The sequence below is a fragment of the Cygnus atratus genome, chromosome 18 (assembly GCF_013377495.2).
Source record: "Cygnus atratus isolate AKBS03 ecotype Queensland, Australia chromosome 18, CAtr_DNAZoo_HiC_assembly, whole genome shotgun sequence".
Classification (NCBI taxonomy): Eukaryota; Metazoa; Chordata; class Aves; order Anseriformes; family Anatidae; genus Cygnus; species Cygnus atratus.
This window is the reverse complement of record NC_066379.1, coordinates 2976251-2992995: the sequence shown is the minus strand read 5'-3', so window position 1 is coordinate 2992995 and position 16745 is coordinate 2976251. Positions and strand designations below refer to the sequence as shown.

The 16745-nt window shown below is 43.5% G+C and overlaps 1 protein-coding gene across 2 annotated transcripts in view; it reads left to right on the top strand.

Moving 5' to 3' along the window:
* The window catches only part of LOC118255613 (protoheme IX farnesyltransferase, mitochondrial), a 103467-nt gene that overhangs the window by 62770 nt on the left and 23952 nt on the right, over positions 1 to 16745 (top strand). For both annotated transcript variants that reach the window (XM_035561942.2, XM_035561940.2), the window contains exon 5: positions 6582 to 6652. In XM_035561942.2, coding sequence (XP_035417835.1) covers positions 6582 to 6652 — 71 coding nt within the window. The remainder of the gene's footprint in view (positions 1 to 6581; positions 6653 to 16745) is intronic.

Genomic DNA, 16745 nt, shown 5'->3' with positions numbered 1-16745 from the left:
AGATCTCAACATTTTCTTTGCAGTTACCTCCTGTCCTCTTCCCTGTACGCAGCAATGGGCTTCTAAACACTGGCTAGCATGAGGAATGCGTCTTTAAAAAAAAAGTCAAACTGTGGCAGCTGCTTTACCTAGCAGCCTTTCTTGGGTTCGCTGGGAAATGACAGTTTGGGGGTTAGCTGCCCTTCTCTGTCTGTTGGTAACATTGTTCAGGCTTGCATCAATCTCATTTTTAATTAGAATCCTCTTTGAAACTGAAAATATTAAAGCAGATCTATAGCTAGACTGGAAACTGCAGAGCCAGAGGGTTTTCAGATACTGCTTTAAAAAAAGAGAAAAAGAAAAAAAAAAAAGTCATTTCTAATCCTTAAAATATTTGCCTTGCTTTATTTTCATATCTTGAAGACAAACAGGTGCTGTGTGCCCTTTATGATTCTCAAATATACAATCTCCAAGCCAGCAATCTCTAAAGCCTTCTCTTGTTTGTACAATTAGGGTGGGATTTTCAGAATCACTCAGTATTGGTCTGTCTGTACTCTCATTGAAGTCAAACTGCCACTGACTTCAGTGAGAATAGTGTTAGACCAGTACATGAGTGCTTTTGAAAATCCTTCCCTTCGCTTTTTTTTTTTAAAAACCATCTGTGTACAATTGAATAAAAAGACCTTTGTAATATACTTTAATTATTCTTTGTTGTTTTCATATAAAAGTGATCGAAAGGAAACCAGAAGAAAACCTATAGTAATCATCTTGACTTTGATGTTATTTACCATAAATTATATGTTAGGTTTTTCTTTTCCTTTTATGTAATTATATGTTACTTTATCACAATATAAGATAAATCACTGAAAACATGCAGAGTAGAAATAACCAGATACTATGGAGGGGAAGAGACCTCAAAGGAGGAGCTGGAACCTTGGGAGTCTGATGCATTCCCAGCACTTATTGTAGCAACAGTTCCCTGAGCACGTGAGAAATGCAGCAGACCTTACAGGAAAGGGCTGGTGCTCAACCTGCTGAATTTGGAGGCGGCATGGCTGGCAGAGGATCAGCTCCCTTGACGTCCCCCTCGCAGGAGAGCTCCGGGTGCTGTCCAGGTGCCCGGCCTCGGCTCTTCTGCCACACGCTCCACCTGGTTCTGCTCTACCCATGCCTCCCTGATCCCAGTACCTTTTTAGTTTCCAGTGTGTGTTTCAATGGCATTTCTGGTTAGCTATTTGCTCTTTGGTGATACCAAGCAACCCCAAAGAGGATCCGAGCTTACTCTAGCCCAGGGAAGTCACAGGACGCAAGAAGCCTCCCATGCAGCAAGACGAGTGCACACCGGACGTGCAGCCCAGTGTCAGCCCAGCTTCAGACATTTGGTGACACGGAGAGTCTCGTTGTACTCATCATTATTTGCACTGTGTTACAAATGTTGGCTTGGGTCTGGAGCAAGAGATGCTAGCCGAGGAGAGGCTTTGCTGCCACCCATCTGCATGGCTCGGTCTCACCCCACGGTGCAGTGCAGGGTGCCGGGGGGGTTGGGGACCGTAGCACTGCGGAGCTGGAGGTGCAGGTCCTTTGGCAACAGCCCCACATTGTCCGGCCCTCATCTGTGCCACCAACTCACATGAACTGCCCTTGGATCCTCTTGCGGGCTTGGGAGAGAAAGAAATCCACCCCGAGGGCAGCGCAGCTCCTGAAGCGCCCGCGGGCTGTTCAGCTTTTCTTTTCTGTGTTAAATACACAGGGAGCCATGGGCAAAACATGCCTCGCCTCGGCGCCTTAGTTAAGTCTCCAACGTTAAGTAGGATGACTCGAAGCCCACCTGCTCGCACTGAAACTTGATCTGCCGTGTTTTAATTGCAATTTATCTGTAAGTTGCTTGCACTAGGTTCATGCTGTAGGTCTGGGGTGAGGCGCTGGGAACGGCACGTAATTTTGTCTCCTTAGGATCAGGCTGAAGTTCCTGTGCTCCTTGTGAGCACAGAGCCTTACGTAGGAGCTTATCTGGGGCTGTCCCGGTGGGCGAGAGGACCGTGGCTGGGGTGGGAGGCCGGGGTGACACCTCAGCAGTGGGGCTGCTGCCCGGGAGTTTGTTGGAACCTGCTCGGGCACAGGGTTGGTTTCTCAGCAGGAAGGTCTCTGGGTCGCCTCCAATTAAATTGTCTTTTAATAGCAGGGATACGCTGCGTCTTTGGACCCGTGGGATTATCAGTTCTGATGTAAATATGTGTTTAGCATTAGAGCAAAATGTTATGTCAATACACGGCAGAGCTGTGCCCACCTCAGCGGTGCTGTTTCCACCACGTGTCCCAGATTAGAGCAGGCCCTGGACGGGGGCCAGGCTGGGCCTGGCTGCGCTCTAAATCCGGCGAGGTGTATGAACAAGGTCTCCTAGCCTCCGCGTGGGCGAGCCGTTTGAGAAACTGCATGACATGTTGTTCCTCTTAACGTGCTCTATTTACGTTTGCGTGTTAACAGGAATCAAGGTATTGAATTGTCATAATTCAGCAGCTGAAATCGTTCCCGCAGGGACGCCCGCAGAGGCAAACGGCTCGTGCTCAGGGCTTTCCATCCCCTCAAGCGGGCCTGATTAACCGCGAGCAGTCAGGCCGCTCTGCCTGAGAGCTCAATAGGTGCTGTCTGGCTGTAACTACAAATCAGCTCCTCGGTGGTGATACTGAAAGAGCGAGCGGGCGTCCCGTGCAGGTAGAGGGTAGGTGCCGCGCTGTGTGCCTCTGGGGGTGATGTGTGAGGCCTGGCTTCGCCTGGACGCCGGCGTTAACGCGAGGCCCTCAGCCAGCGCCAGCCATCGGCTGCCCCGCGCCCAGCGCTTGGCTGCTAGGCCAGGAGGTGTCTTAAAGAAACGAAGCAATCCGTAACGTTTCTCTTAGAAACAAAGAGGAAACCAATATGAAGCAGCTCAGGAAAGCGAAAACACGACTGTGAATAACTGTAAGCAGTAATGTGACAGCTAATCTAAGATTTGTTACGTGTTTAAGATATAATTACTGTATATTAACTAGATGGGATCTACACAAAGAGTCTGATGAGTCTGCCAGAGAAATAAACCACAAAGTACTAGCTGGCCTGATTTATTTTTTTCTGACATTGTGTTTTAAATGTTCGTGCGTACTGATTAAAATTTAGGTTAGGGTCTTGAAAGCCATTGCCAAGTTTTGTCACTTGGGGATTTTAGATGCTGTAGATTTAACCCTCTGTCTGTCCTTTTGGTGGCTAGCCTCCCAAATACCTGGGGGAGAAAATATTCTGCCTTGTCTGGCTGGACTGATGCATTCCTGAAGAAATAGTCTCATGAGAGCTTCTGAAATATTTATTTATCCAGGATTCATCTCCCTGAATTTACTGTTTGCTAAAGCAGGCAGTACTGTGTTGGCCTGGCCTGAGATAGTATGTTTGAGTTCACTCTCTCATTCGTATGGAATGATATTTGAGATGCACATTTTTTTCATTTTTCTAGAATATCAGGGGGAAATAATTTCAAGTGGAAGGAGAATTTTGTTGAACATCTGGGAACAAAATGTAAAAAGTTTGACAAATGGCATCTTGCTGACATGTAATTGCAACTTGCTCAGTGAAAGAATCTGGGGTATTGCAAATAAAAGGATTTTTCTTAACTCTAGTTCAATCAGATATGTAATTTCTTGCATGCAGTTGACAGTAATAGATTATTCAGATTGTCACTTCGACTTAGAAAAGCAAAGAAGACCTAAGGCAGGCAGTAATCTTTCAGGAGCAGCCATGTCACACAGTAGAGCAGAGACTGGCATTTTTGGGCTACTTAACTTACCAGAGAAGTTTCTTGTTCAAAATAAGTTATGTTCGGGGGTTAACTGCTGTGTCAAATATATGGAAATATTTCATACACTGATTATGGTATTGTCAGGTTATACCGATTGCCTAATTCCAATTTTCTCAACAGTGTTGAGCATCCAACTGTTCTTCATTTCAGCCCTGTTACATTTGAAAAGCATGGAGTTTAAAACGTACACATTATTTTGGTTTTACCCATCGCACACTGAGTACCTTTAGCCGAGAGTATTTAACAGCCAGAATCTCCTCAGGAGCACGAGTTTAAACTAGACGAAAGCTGGGAAGTCAGACTTTGCAAATACCAGTAAAGGGAAGACCAGGCCTTTAAGACAAACCCAAACTGCACATAGCCCAAAATATTTTCAGGAGAAGAGAAAGAGAAGACTTCAGCTCTATAGAATTTTCCCTTGTATTGCTCTACCAGTCGGATGTCAAATGACATTTTTTCTTCATTTAACATAATTGTCTCTGAAATGTAACAGTGAAACAACCCATTAGCAAAATGCTGAGCTGTCAGAAGCAATCACTGGTCTCACGTCCAAGCAGAGTGCTTTCTCTTCCCGGAACGTACTTGTTGCCGCTGTGTACAGAGGCTCTTTGTGTGACACCCAGCGCTGCCACCCCGGCCTCACACCAGCACCCAGTCCGTCTGCACCCAGTGGTGTGTGGTGCACACCCTCGGGACCTCTTGGTGCTCCTGGAGCAGCATCTCCAGACTCATCACAGAGGACGAGGCTTAGAAAACAGCCCTCTTCCTCCGTGAAGTCCCGTCCTCCTCCAGGTGAGTGGCCCCTGGCTGGGGAGGTCGCTTTGTAAGGGCACCCAGCAAGTGCAGGATTCCTCCTGTGCTGGCCCTGGCAGCTTTCAGACCCGTCGCGGACACGCTGAGGACGTGAGCGTGCAGCAGAGCCTTCAGCAGCAGTCGCTTAATGCGCCATGGCCAGCCGCCAGAGGGGGACGAGGCCACCGCTTTTCCGGGGGGCTGGCAGAGTAGCGTCCGGGGGTGCCCCGCTGCTGCTCAGCCCTTGTCTCCTCTTCCCTCAGCTTCGTTCTTTCCCAAATTTGGGCGGTTTCATCAGCATCACAAAATGTGGAGGTGATGCCTACTGCCAAACTTTCTGTTTTTAGAGTGTATTGTTGGCAAGTCTTGTTTAAACAGAAAAAAATGTAGCACGTGGGCTTGAGCACGTCTGTGCTCTCTCACTCATACACAGGCAGGATTTCTTCCAACCATTGATCTTGGGAATGGCCAAAACTGCCAGGAAGGTGATTCTGCCTGGGCCTTTCACTATTAAAAACTTCACCACAAAGGGAGATTGCTGTGGGCAGGATGATCCATGGGTGTCTGCTCCCCGCTGTGCTTGCAGTACTTAGGAGCAACAGCAGAGGTTCCCAAATTGTTATGCAGTAATTACTTGAAAGCAATCAGTGGGAAAGGTGGGTGCTGTCCTCTCGGCATGCTGGTGCGGGAAGTTTCCCTGATGGGCTCCACTCTGGTCCCTGCTGCCCTCGTGGAGTGTTCGGCATGTGGAAGAGGCTGTGTGGATAAATGTATGAAATTTGTTGAATTTTGCAATGTACAGATTTAAAAAATCCACGAATATTTAGGGTTTTTTTGCACAGATTTCGATGAACATTTCCACTTTGCACTGGGGAATGCATCCCCATTAAGTGCGAGCAATGTGGCACTGTCAGAACGAGGATGTTTGCTAATTTTGTCTTTTGTTGTGTAAAAGGATGCATCAGCTTGATGAAATAGATCTTATCATGTAGTCATCTTAAATCTGTCTGCAGTTTGACTGCTCAACATATTGTCAGTCTGATTGTTTGAAATTATGATTTGTTATGCTACTTGTCCTACGTATTCGCTATAACTGAGATCCTATCCCAAAACCTCAGACATAACGTCAGTAGAAAATATTCTTTCTATAAATGCACATTACTCTGCCTCTAAATAAGTTTTGGTGAATCTCTAACTATGGTGGTTGGGGTTTTTCTGTTTGTTTTTGTTTTTTCATTTTTACTATTGTTTTGTGCATGTAAAGTGGAACAGCTTTATGCTTGCTGCATGGAAAACTGCACTCAGCTTTTCCAGTAACATTCTTTAAAAAGCGGCTCGTACAAAAGCCTGCAGGAATTCGTAGCGTGATGATAGTGCTGCCTGAATTTTCCCATAGGCAGTGTTTAAAGTCAGATTGGGTTGTGACATTAAATAACACCATATGGTGTGTTCATTCCCTGCTGCTAGAACTAGATGCTCAGTGCAGTTTCAGTAGCATTTTACAAGAGTTGATTGATTTTTGGGTGGGTTATAGGTTCTCAGAAGTTAGATCTTGAAAAAAATTTATGGCATTTGTCTTTAAAATACCAGAAGCACAACATTTGTAAGGACTGTTTGTATTAATATAAAACCGGGGGCAGAGGTATATGTGCATGGATGTCTATATATAATTGTTGTGTATAAAAGCTGCGTCAAAGCTGTCAAGAACAGAGCTTGGAATCAGGCTCTACTTCAAATGATTAACTTTTGGGGACTTGTGCAAACTATTTTTGTCCTCCAGGTGATTTTCTTTCTAAGGGGATGCCAAAAGTATTAATGCAAACTTATCAAAGTTCAGTAAAAGGAGATTGCCATTTCAGTTGTATTTCTGAACCTTCAAAACTAGAGATGAAAGCACCTGCAGATGCAGCCGGCACATTCCACGCATGGCATGATTTCCGGCATCCTTTCATTTTGGTTCTTCCTTTTTTTTTTTTTCTTACAGTTCTTTGAGGTTCCGTTTGACTCGAATATGAACAGGACAAAAAACAGACCACTGGTGCGAGGACAGATCAGGTAAGGCTGAGCACACCTGCTCCAGCTAATGAGAAATGGTCTTACGTTGCTTTTATCTGTCTCCAAGCGTCTCTCTTTCTTCAGGTGAGGAAAAATAGCAATTTACAGACAAAAGTCTAAGAAAGAAATGCATCTCTCTGTTCTTTGATATTTTTTCATGTTTATAACTTTCATGTGAGGAGTTTGGGTAATCAGCTGTCCCCTAAAATACCGAAATCCTCAAGAAAGCAAAATTTCCATGCCTTTGTGGATTTCTGCATGTGTGACAGGACTACATGCGCAGCATGGCAGCACACCATTATGTTCCCTTGAAGGTTTGCATTAGTTTGTAACAACAAATCTTCAAAATCTCCCATCTTGGAACGAGCACAAGATTGTGTCTTATTTTTAGCATTCACATTTATCTGTTGGATCACATGCATTCGTTTGAATCTCCTGGGAGAGGTATTTGGAAGTCATTTCCTGAACAGTTCTAGAAACTGTCCTATAGAGGTGCTGCTAAAAATTGCCTATGTGGAAAATCTTTTTGTTTTAGTGTTTTTGTAAGGCACCATGTTGTTTTTGCCTTTTCTATGTGTTTAGCATAAAGCTGAAATGAAAACCCAAAATGGCAGCATCTTAAGAAAGTCTTGTAAAAGTTGGTCGTCCTTTAGGTTCTTGTCATCTATCTTGAAATCCTAAAAGAGTCCTGTATTAGCACAGGGATTCCCTTAAAAAAGTCCATCAGTCACTGTGTTTTCTGGATTATATACCAGTTCAGTTTCTCAAAGGCCGTTTTCCAGCTAAAAAAGCAAAGTGAAAAAGAACATCAACAAAAACTGTAACTTATTTGCAAACTAAAACTGAAGGCCCAATTCATAAATGATTCAACAAACAATTTTAGTATTGCATTTCCATGATTTGTGCCAAGGATTATTTATAACAAAATTCTGTTTTCCCTTAGGCTTCTGCGAACAGTTGGTCCTATTTATTTCTGTGTTTTATCCATCACCTTTGGAGGACTGAAAAAAATGTGATGGATGAAATTACAAGAAAATTGAGACAAAATAGTGAAGTGAACCTTGAGGGTAAATTTGCTCGCATTGTAAATAGTTAGAGCGCTTCAATAAACTTGTTCTGATTTGTTCTCAAAGATGGTGCTAATTACAGATTCCTGAGTTGAGTTAATTTTATTTAAAAATGTATTTTAGGGACCACTGCAGTAAGGACATGTGTTGTGCATGCAGTAAGCCCGCATGAGTTGTGCAGCTCAGGGGCTCTGCGCTTCTGCTCTCCTTGTATGTGGACCTTCAGCAACAGAAGCACTGGCTTGCTCCCTTCCAGCCAGCTAGGAAGAAAGATGATAAGGAAAGCTCTCTCCCTCTTTCCCTCTTTCTTTCTTATATAGTTGACTTGCACTGCTTCCAGTGATTCTGCTAGGAAACTTTCTGACAACTTTTGGTTTAGAGGAAACAATTAGTTTTAGAAGTTCCCAGTGTCCTTAAATGAACCAACTGCATCCCAGGTTGGCAAAACCATCTTAACGTATTTTCTTACTCTTTTCTCCCGTTTCATATTTGCTTTCACCACAAAATGGCAATGTTGGGGACTTCATGTAATCACTCATCAATCTATCTACCTGACTGTCAACAGCTAATTTAAAGTTCTTTAAAGTGTCACTTACCTTGAATAATGCTGACCTAATTCCCTGTAGACTTTTGAACACACAGACCATGACTGGGGTTATTTCTTCTGCGGTGTGCCAGAGGAGAATAATCCAGTGCAAGTGATCTAACCTTGTTGTTTTTTGCCACATATTCCCTGGTGTTCTTTGAACTCGTTTGTTCTGGCTGATTAAATAAAACCCTTAAATGTTTATGCTGTAATAAGTCAAAAACAGACTGGACAGGGCTGGATAAATTGTAGGTAAACTGGTATCTCAGCTCTGGGAAAGAATCCAGAGAGCTTGGGGTACATGCAGAGTTCTTGTCCAAAATGTGTCTGACAGTTGAGTTTTGACGTTTTCTTCTCTTTAGCTGCTTCATATCCTGAGATGTTGGGTGCTTTTTAAACTATTTTGTGTTATAACATCTGTGATATCTAGTGCATCATTTTACAATCCACCTTCTTTGTCACTGCTCATAAACATAACATGATTTCCTTAGTTTTTCATTCTTCCTTTCCTTTTGATTTATTCACCCTAGTTAGTTTGCATAGGTCTTGTTAGAGAACCAGGACAGTATGGGTAGCAGGATGATACCAGTTTTTGTACGGTCCAGTTGAGCTTGAGACCCCTTTTGAAGAGAGGGGAGTTACTCACACTGCACCTCCTTGGAAGGGCTTTCAGTGGTGGCTTCGATGCGAACTTCTGCCCACCAAGAAACTGCGCAGAAATCAGGGACTTCGTTCATAGAGGCTGTTGCATCACAATTGCAACAACTCTTGTCACAATCGATGACAGTTCTTAGATGCTTGGGACCTGGGCCAGAATCACACTGGTACGCCCCAGTGAGAGGTCCTGCGTCTCCCTGACTCCTCCAGGCCCTGGGTGAGCGCACGTTTTTCTTGCCAATAGGCTAACTTACGGGGTTGGCTCCTCAGAAATGTTAGGCTCTAGTAGGGAAATTACTCCCGTGTGTTTTGCTTTGTGGCCTCCATTTGCAGCTTCAGCAAAGTTTAGGTAGGTTTAGTTAGGTTTAAGAAAAGCTGTCCATTTAACTGACCTGACTTGTGAAGTTTCTCCTCATCCCCCATTTATGACTTTAAAAGAGGGGAGATTAAGATTAGATATAAGGAAGAAATTCTTCACTCAGAAGGTAAGGCATTTGGGTGCTGTGGATGCCCCACCCCTGGAAGTGTTTACAGCCTGTATATTTCTGTGATTCTGTCCTTTCTGTCTGAAGCCTTTGCTTTGAGAAAACAAAACAAAACAAACTGTCTAGGCAATGCTTTTGTGTGTTCATTTTACCTGCGTTCATGTTCACAGGGTTTGAGGTCCCCACAACTGAGCCTTTTGTTCAAATCGCTGCAATTTGCGTTGGCATCAGTGTACCTGAGTAGCTTTCAAGGAAACAGGGCTGCGCTGTGAGGTGTCTGTGTCACCAGAGCCTCTGAGGTTCAAGTGAGGACAGAGAGTGTCTGTTCGCTCTTAAAAGGTGTTTACACGAGGCAGCTTTAGCCCGACCATCACAGCAGGCAGCAGCGCCCTGTGAGCCAGGAGCCAGTTCTGCAAAAATCTCTAGCAAGATGCAATTCGGGAAAGTAATTGTCTTCCATCCTTTGTGAAGTCCTCCACATATTGTATCATCAACTTCATGGCTGAAAGAGTTACCTAGAGGCTCAGTATGCCCCTGCTGTAAAATCCTCTGGCTCTGACACCAGGCAAACCGTACAGGCAATGACAGCGAAGGACTCTGCAGAGCTGGGGTCTCCTGTACATAGGAAAAGAGTCCATATAGCTTTTTGCCTGCCCCAAACCCGCTGCTGATGCCCCCAGGGAACCTTCTGACGCTCTTGCTAGATTTGTGACAAACAGCACCTGATGGTTCATTGACTGCTTGCTTTCTGACATCCTATTTAATTTGTAAGGCTCTGAAAAAATTCCCCTTTGAGCAATGAGACGTAACCATCCTTATTCTCTCTTCAGAGAGTAATCAGAGACATCCTGTTGCAAAAATAACAAGAGTAGACCCAAACACAGCATGCCACTAAACACCATCCGTCATTCCAGCCTGCCCACACGTCCTCCTCCCTCCTCTGACCCCTCGAGTCTTGTTTGGAAATACAAACAGCTTAAGATGTTCTTCATACTTCGGTTGCAGTGTTAAACTCATCAAGGCTATTTGTGTTTTGCATTACAACAACAGCTGATATTATTTTTCCTGCTATGAGTTGTTTTTATGTCATTGACGAGAAAAAATTTGGTGTGCTCATGCTTCCCGAGATTTGACTGAAATGGCAGCAGCTTTTCCTAGTTTCCTGTTGGGTGTGATTTATTCCCTCGCTTCTTAAAGTAATGGATTTAATTTTCCTGGAGATTAATTTAAATAAATCTCCAGTATTAGCTGCAGTAGCTGAGTGAGCTTAGCCTCTCGTGTGACAAGTGTCCTGCTCCATTATTTTGTACAAGTGACAGTTTTGATTGCCCTTCCACGTGGAGCTGCATACCCACTTGTTAAAAAGCGCCTGTTTTTATGAACTTACAGTGCTGCTGGATCTGCTGTGCTAAGCACTCATAAAAACTTAATAGTTGTACAAGAACAGTTTTCGTCTTAAAAACAGAAAAACAAAAAGTGGGTAATTTCCGCATCAGTCATCAAACAGCATGCTCTAAATAGCTGACTAATTCACGGCCGTGTAGACCCCCTTCAGTCCTGCCCCTGCAGTGTTTTGCAGCTCGCAGCTATTCTGGGGACCCAGTCCTACGGCCCTTGGTCGTAGCGGGCAGCATCGGAGGGTGGCAGAGGCTGGAGGGGACCTCGCAGAGCTGTGGTCCCATCTCCTGCTCCCAGCAGGGTCAGCTGGGAGGTCACACCAGGTTACTCCGGGTTTTATCCAGTCTCGTCTAAAAAACCTTCAACATGTGACTAATACGCTGTGGAATTTAACGGTGCTCTCCTTATGCAAAATATTTTCGCTCTCCTTTTCCGTGTGCAATTAAGAAGTTTTAAGTCTGTTCACTTGGCAGAAGGCACAACGCAGGTAATGCCTTGGATGCTTCAAAAGAAATAAGTCTTCGTTTTGTTTGGTAAATATTTTTTTCCTGGAATCCCATTAACCTCCTCGGTGTTCTGTGTATGGGCCTCCTGGTTCTTATGGCCACTTTTAATTATTGCCATAATTAATGGAGACGTTAATACTTTTCCTATTTGTTGATGTTTCTGAGTGCAGTGTTGACTTTGGTCAGTTTAAACTCTAAGACAAACTCTTGAAGAATCAGCCCAAAAAGAGCTCTGAAGGCAGGAATATTTCTGACTGATGGCTTGTGTTTATGAGCTGTAGTCCCAACTGCAAATACATAACTAGACGATTCGCTCTCTGATAGGAAGTTGCAGCATGTCAGACTTCCCTTATTTACTCAAAAATTCATTGAGACTCAGGTCTGGTTCTTTCTGGCAGCATGTAAAAGCTGCGTTTTCTACTCAGTTGCTTGTAGCAGGCCTGCTGCTGCTGTGCTGAGGAAGTGCACGTGCATTAAAAAAGAAAAAATCTCCTGTAATCACTGTTGATAACTCAGCGTAATTAGCTTGATTCTTTGCTTGCTAACACTAATGTAAATCAGGAACGTTTCTCCTGAAGTTGGTGGAGTTACATTGATGTAAGTGAGAGGAAATCCATGTCCTCAGCTTAGGGCTGAGACCCGCATTAAGCATTTAGCCAGCCCTGGGTTTTAAGCCAGCAGTTTAAAATCTCCCCAAGGGTTTCGGTACAACTTTGGTTCCATTTAAAGATCAGCCTCTACTTAGCTGATTGGTCTGCTCCCTTGGGTGGTCATTTCAGACAGGTTTCATTGTATTTAAGTTAAAACAAATAAAACAAAAACTCCATAAATCTACAGTTCAAGAATAATCATTTTTAAGACATCAGATGCTCGTTCCCTGCAGGGAAACATTCCAATATTTTGTTTAGAAAATACCTCATTTTAAAGGGGCTGCCCTGAGATCTTTCTGAATGATAAAAATGTTTCTTTTTTCAGTGGGAGGCTTTCCTCTTGTTTAAACAGGGCACAATTCAAAGCAGACACCACCAGAGCAGCCTTTTCAAGCATTTTTTATCCCGCTTGTATTCAACCTTTATTATTTGAAAACAAGTAAATGCATTCCAGCCCCACCACCACCCTCCTGGCTGCCTTTTTTTTTCACCCTGTTTTCTAGAAGCTGTCATTGACTGTATTTGGTAAACAAGAAATTAGAAAGGCAGCTTTATATTTTTGACATGTACAAGTACTTGTAAAAATGTAGTCGCCGTGTTTTGAGCAGCAGGGTATTTTTTTTTTCTGGCATGGCCACGTCATGAAGAAGTGGGGGGAGAAACCTTGAGGCTAAAACATAGTTTAATGAGAATAAAACCCACATCAAAGGATGGACTAATGGAATGATATAATGCTTATTGTGTCACTTTCCCAAAGGGGATATGGATGACAGTACTTATATTTCAATTATCTATTCACTGCCTGCATAGGATGTTGATTAAATGGTTCTAAGGTATTAGGGTCTTTTTGTAGAATTCACAGAAAAGTGGTGATTCTGCACATTATCCTTAGATCAAAATGTGTATTAGCAGAAAATTACATAGCTCTAACTACATCTATATTTTGTTTCTTAAGGCACTAAAAAGGGCTGTTCTAATAACTAACATTACATTCAGATTCATTTCAGTTGAAGCGAAGGCATCGCTCGCGCTCCAGCTCGCGCCTTCAGCAGACCCCTCCTGCCCCACCGTGATTCTGCAGCCGCTCAATGGAGACATTCCTTTGTAGGCAGCTCTGTTTGTTGGATATAAATCCTGCGGAAACACTTGACCCCTCACGCCTTGCTGCTTTTCAGTTCAACTGAGTTCAGCTTTACCGCCAAATTATTTATCAGAATCCTTAATTGCACATGGGGCAGTTGATAAATCGGCGTACATTGTGCATCGCCTCACGTTAGGAAACATCCCAGATGCTCATGTATAAACCAGGAGTCACGGTGCATTTGGCTAAATAGCTGCTCCATCTGCTCGTGGGGAACACTGCAGAGAAGTGATACGGGCTCCTAATGGAGTTGTCTTATCCTCTCATGTCAGCTCCTCGCCGGGGGGTAGAGCCCCGTTAGCTGGAGGCAGCCGAACTATTGTATACTAATCCTTCAGTGTTGTGCCTGCTGTGGATGGGCCTTTTGGACGTTGGCTTTAGCCCTTGATTTTTATTCCTTTAACTGACTTGTGGTGAGTAGTTTTCTTCAAAGGTGATGTTAAAGAGAGTTTTTTCTCTGATGTTGCACAAACAAGCAAAAATGTAGTTTCAAGCCCAGGATCCTATCTCCAAGTCGCGCACAGTTTTCTCCTCGTGGCTGTCAAACATTTCAGGTTCATGTTTGTAAATTTTGGCTTAATGCAGTCAAAATCCCCCCACTTTGTTCCCTGTATTAGTATTGAACCTTATCTGGTTTAACCACAACAGCATCATTATTCACCGCGTGCCAAGTGTTGTAGGAGATGTCACTGCTCAACAAGTCCATTACAGAGCTGCCTCTGATTAGAAGCTGCTATGCCCTGAGATCTGTTTACAGTAAGTCATGTTAGAAGTGCATTTCTTTCTGTGAAGGACAGAGTTTATCATGTCTTATGCAAGTTATAATTTATGTTATCAACTTCGCAAGGCAGATATACGAAAGGTTTTTCTTATACTTTAATTAGCTTCGCTAACACGGGCGCTTGCTCTTCAGTCTTTATGTCTAGAAAAGCAGCATTCCTGAGGTTAAGATGTGATATGTTTGACCTCTTTGATATGTTTTATTTGATTTTTTCTGCTAGGGTCCTAGAATCACAGGAATATTATATTATAAATCACGCTGAAAAGGAGTGTGAGCCACAGTGACTTGTATTGCTGCCGGCGTGTGACAATATTCTGTTATATTCGTGCACTTTGAGGGTATATGAGGTTTTTTTGTTTATTCTTCTGAACGTTTGTAAAATATAACTCCAGATGCTAACCATAGTAGACAACACACCGAAATAATAATGCAGGAATCCCAGAACACAACCAGTCTCATCCTCTTCTAGTCTGGGAAAGCAGCAGCTTTGCCGTGGTGCCTGCTGCGTGCCGGGTGTGGCAGCGCTCATTGCCAAGATGGTGTTTGTGGGCTGCCCTGCTCTAGGGTCAGTTTGCTTTTAGAGATGAGATTCTGGTTTTAATTCATTTTCCCAAAAGCATTGCGCGTTCAATTTTGCTGTAGGAAAGAGGAGAAAGGAAGGATCCGAGGGTTTGGTTCTTGGTGGCCAGCCCTGGAACTGAGTCACGCTGCCCATCCGTAATTTGTGCCCAATGTCCCTGCGTTCTTGGAGAGTCGGTTCGTGCTCCTTTTCCTGGGCTCCTGGCAAATAGCAATGTAAGCCCTGGTTCCAGTACTCTCACAGTGAGGTACCCACGTCTTTTTCTGAGGGACCACAAAGGTATTTTTTGTTACTGTCTTTTACATTCTCGGTACCATTGATCCTAGCAGAATTGATAGCCACTGATCCTAACCGGCATAGGTTAAAAATGGGACGGTGACAACTTCAGCAGTTGTCAGTGACAACTTCTGGCAGTTGCCAGTCTAACCATACCTAGATTATAACTAGCAAAGAGAGGGTAGCTTGGAAGGGTAAACACCGGTTTTGTTTTTGAACAAAGGAATTACTGACTTAGAAGAAGTTCTCCATGGTAGCAGTGGCCACCAGAATGTGTAGTGCTCGTGTCTCGGGTGGTACACGGCAAGTACTTAAGAGCGTGCTATAGTGTCTTAAAATGATCAATGAACATTGAATGCGTGCTTACAGTGTTGGAGAGGGAACTGCAGACAGACAGGCAGGATCTCGCCTAACCTGCACTTGGACAGGCTCATCTGCTCAGGTGCTCTTCCAAATAATGGTGTCTACAGCCTGGGTCCTCGTGCTGCAGACCACTGCTTCTTGTCCTGCTGTCTCTGGATGCAGTGAATAACTTACTTCCTTTACTTTCATTGCTCCCAGGAATGTATTTAGAGTTTGTGATCCTCTACTTCACAAACAAGAATGGCTGGGCTAACTTTTCACATTTTTTTTTGAAGACTAATTTGATAAATCCTCTAAAACTTCAGTTTTCCCTATCTCAACGAGACTGAGAACGGGCCTGAGACTTCTTTACTCGCTGCTTTCTAAGCGTTGGCTGAAGGCTCAGCAGAAGCATGTGTTAGGTTTAATCACTCTAAATCACAGAAAAATGTTTCTGGAGAGAACATATTATCCATTCTGTTTGTCAGCTGGCCTCCGGTTCTTACATGAAGAGAGAATTGAAATTTTGGAATAAAATGAATGGATCACTTAACTGCCATGTTGTAAGGTTAGGTTTGTTAGGTTAAAGAGGAGGATTTAGTTTAAATATTATGGGGCACATTTTTCAAATTTACTGTAGGTTTGTCTTGTAAGCACTTTAAAAAAATATTTACATTTTCATGACTGCGGGGAAGCTGTGAATATTATTAGTCACCCTTTCACTCCTACCTAACAAAGACATACAACAAGGGGCGCGCTAACGCTCGGCAGGGTTGCTCAGGGTTGTTATGATTAGCATTCTGGTGTGTATAGCGAATGTAATGAGAGCATAAACATTTTGTAAGTATGGGTCCTCTTCGTTTTTAATTTTTTTTACTTCGAGTGAAATGACAGGGCCCAACTGAAGTTTCTGCTTAATAACAAAGGGCAGCATAAAAAGTTTTATTTCACTTTGAATGTTAGCAAACATTGAATATTAGCTAACATGGTGTTAACAAACTGCAAGTGTCCCCAGGTTTGCTAGGCTGTCTCATCCCAGTGCTGTGTTTGCCTTGGTCCAAGTCCTCCTGCAGACACTTGAACCTGTGAGCAGCAAAAAAACAGATCCTGGCATCATTGGCATGGAGCTACGGCGGTAAAGTGAGAGCAGGATGTGCTTAGGAAAAAGCTCCATACCAGGTGTGGGACTCCAGTTTCTCTTTTTGCAATTGAGTTGAAAACTCTTTTACCTCGTCTCAGCATAAACGTAGCATCGTTGTGGAAACTTCCAGCAAAATCAATTGAGCCAATTTTGATTTATGCAAGTGTAAAAAAGAGAGATGTGTCCCTTTCAAGATGAAATGATTCTTTTAAATTAGCCCTGTTTGTTTATGATAGTTTTAAAGTCCCTGGCTCTGGCAAGGGAGACAGAACATCTGCAGCTCAGATTCTTGAGGAGCGAGGGAAGCTAATTGCCTCCAATTTGGTTAAAATACAGTGTCAATTACTCCTTTAAACAATAGCGATGCACGGCCCTGACAGGGAGGCTTGGGCTCCATGCATGGGTTGTTTCTTCATTGGGAGAGAAATGAATTGACACAGACACGGGATATTTTATCCTGGTTTGTATTTATTTACACTAAGT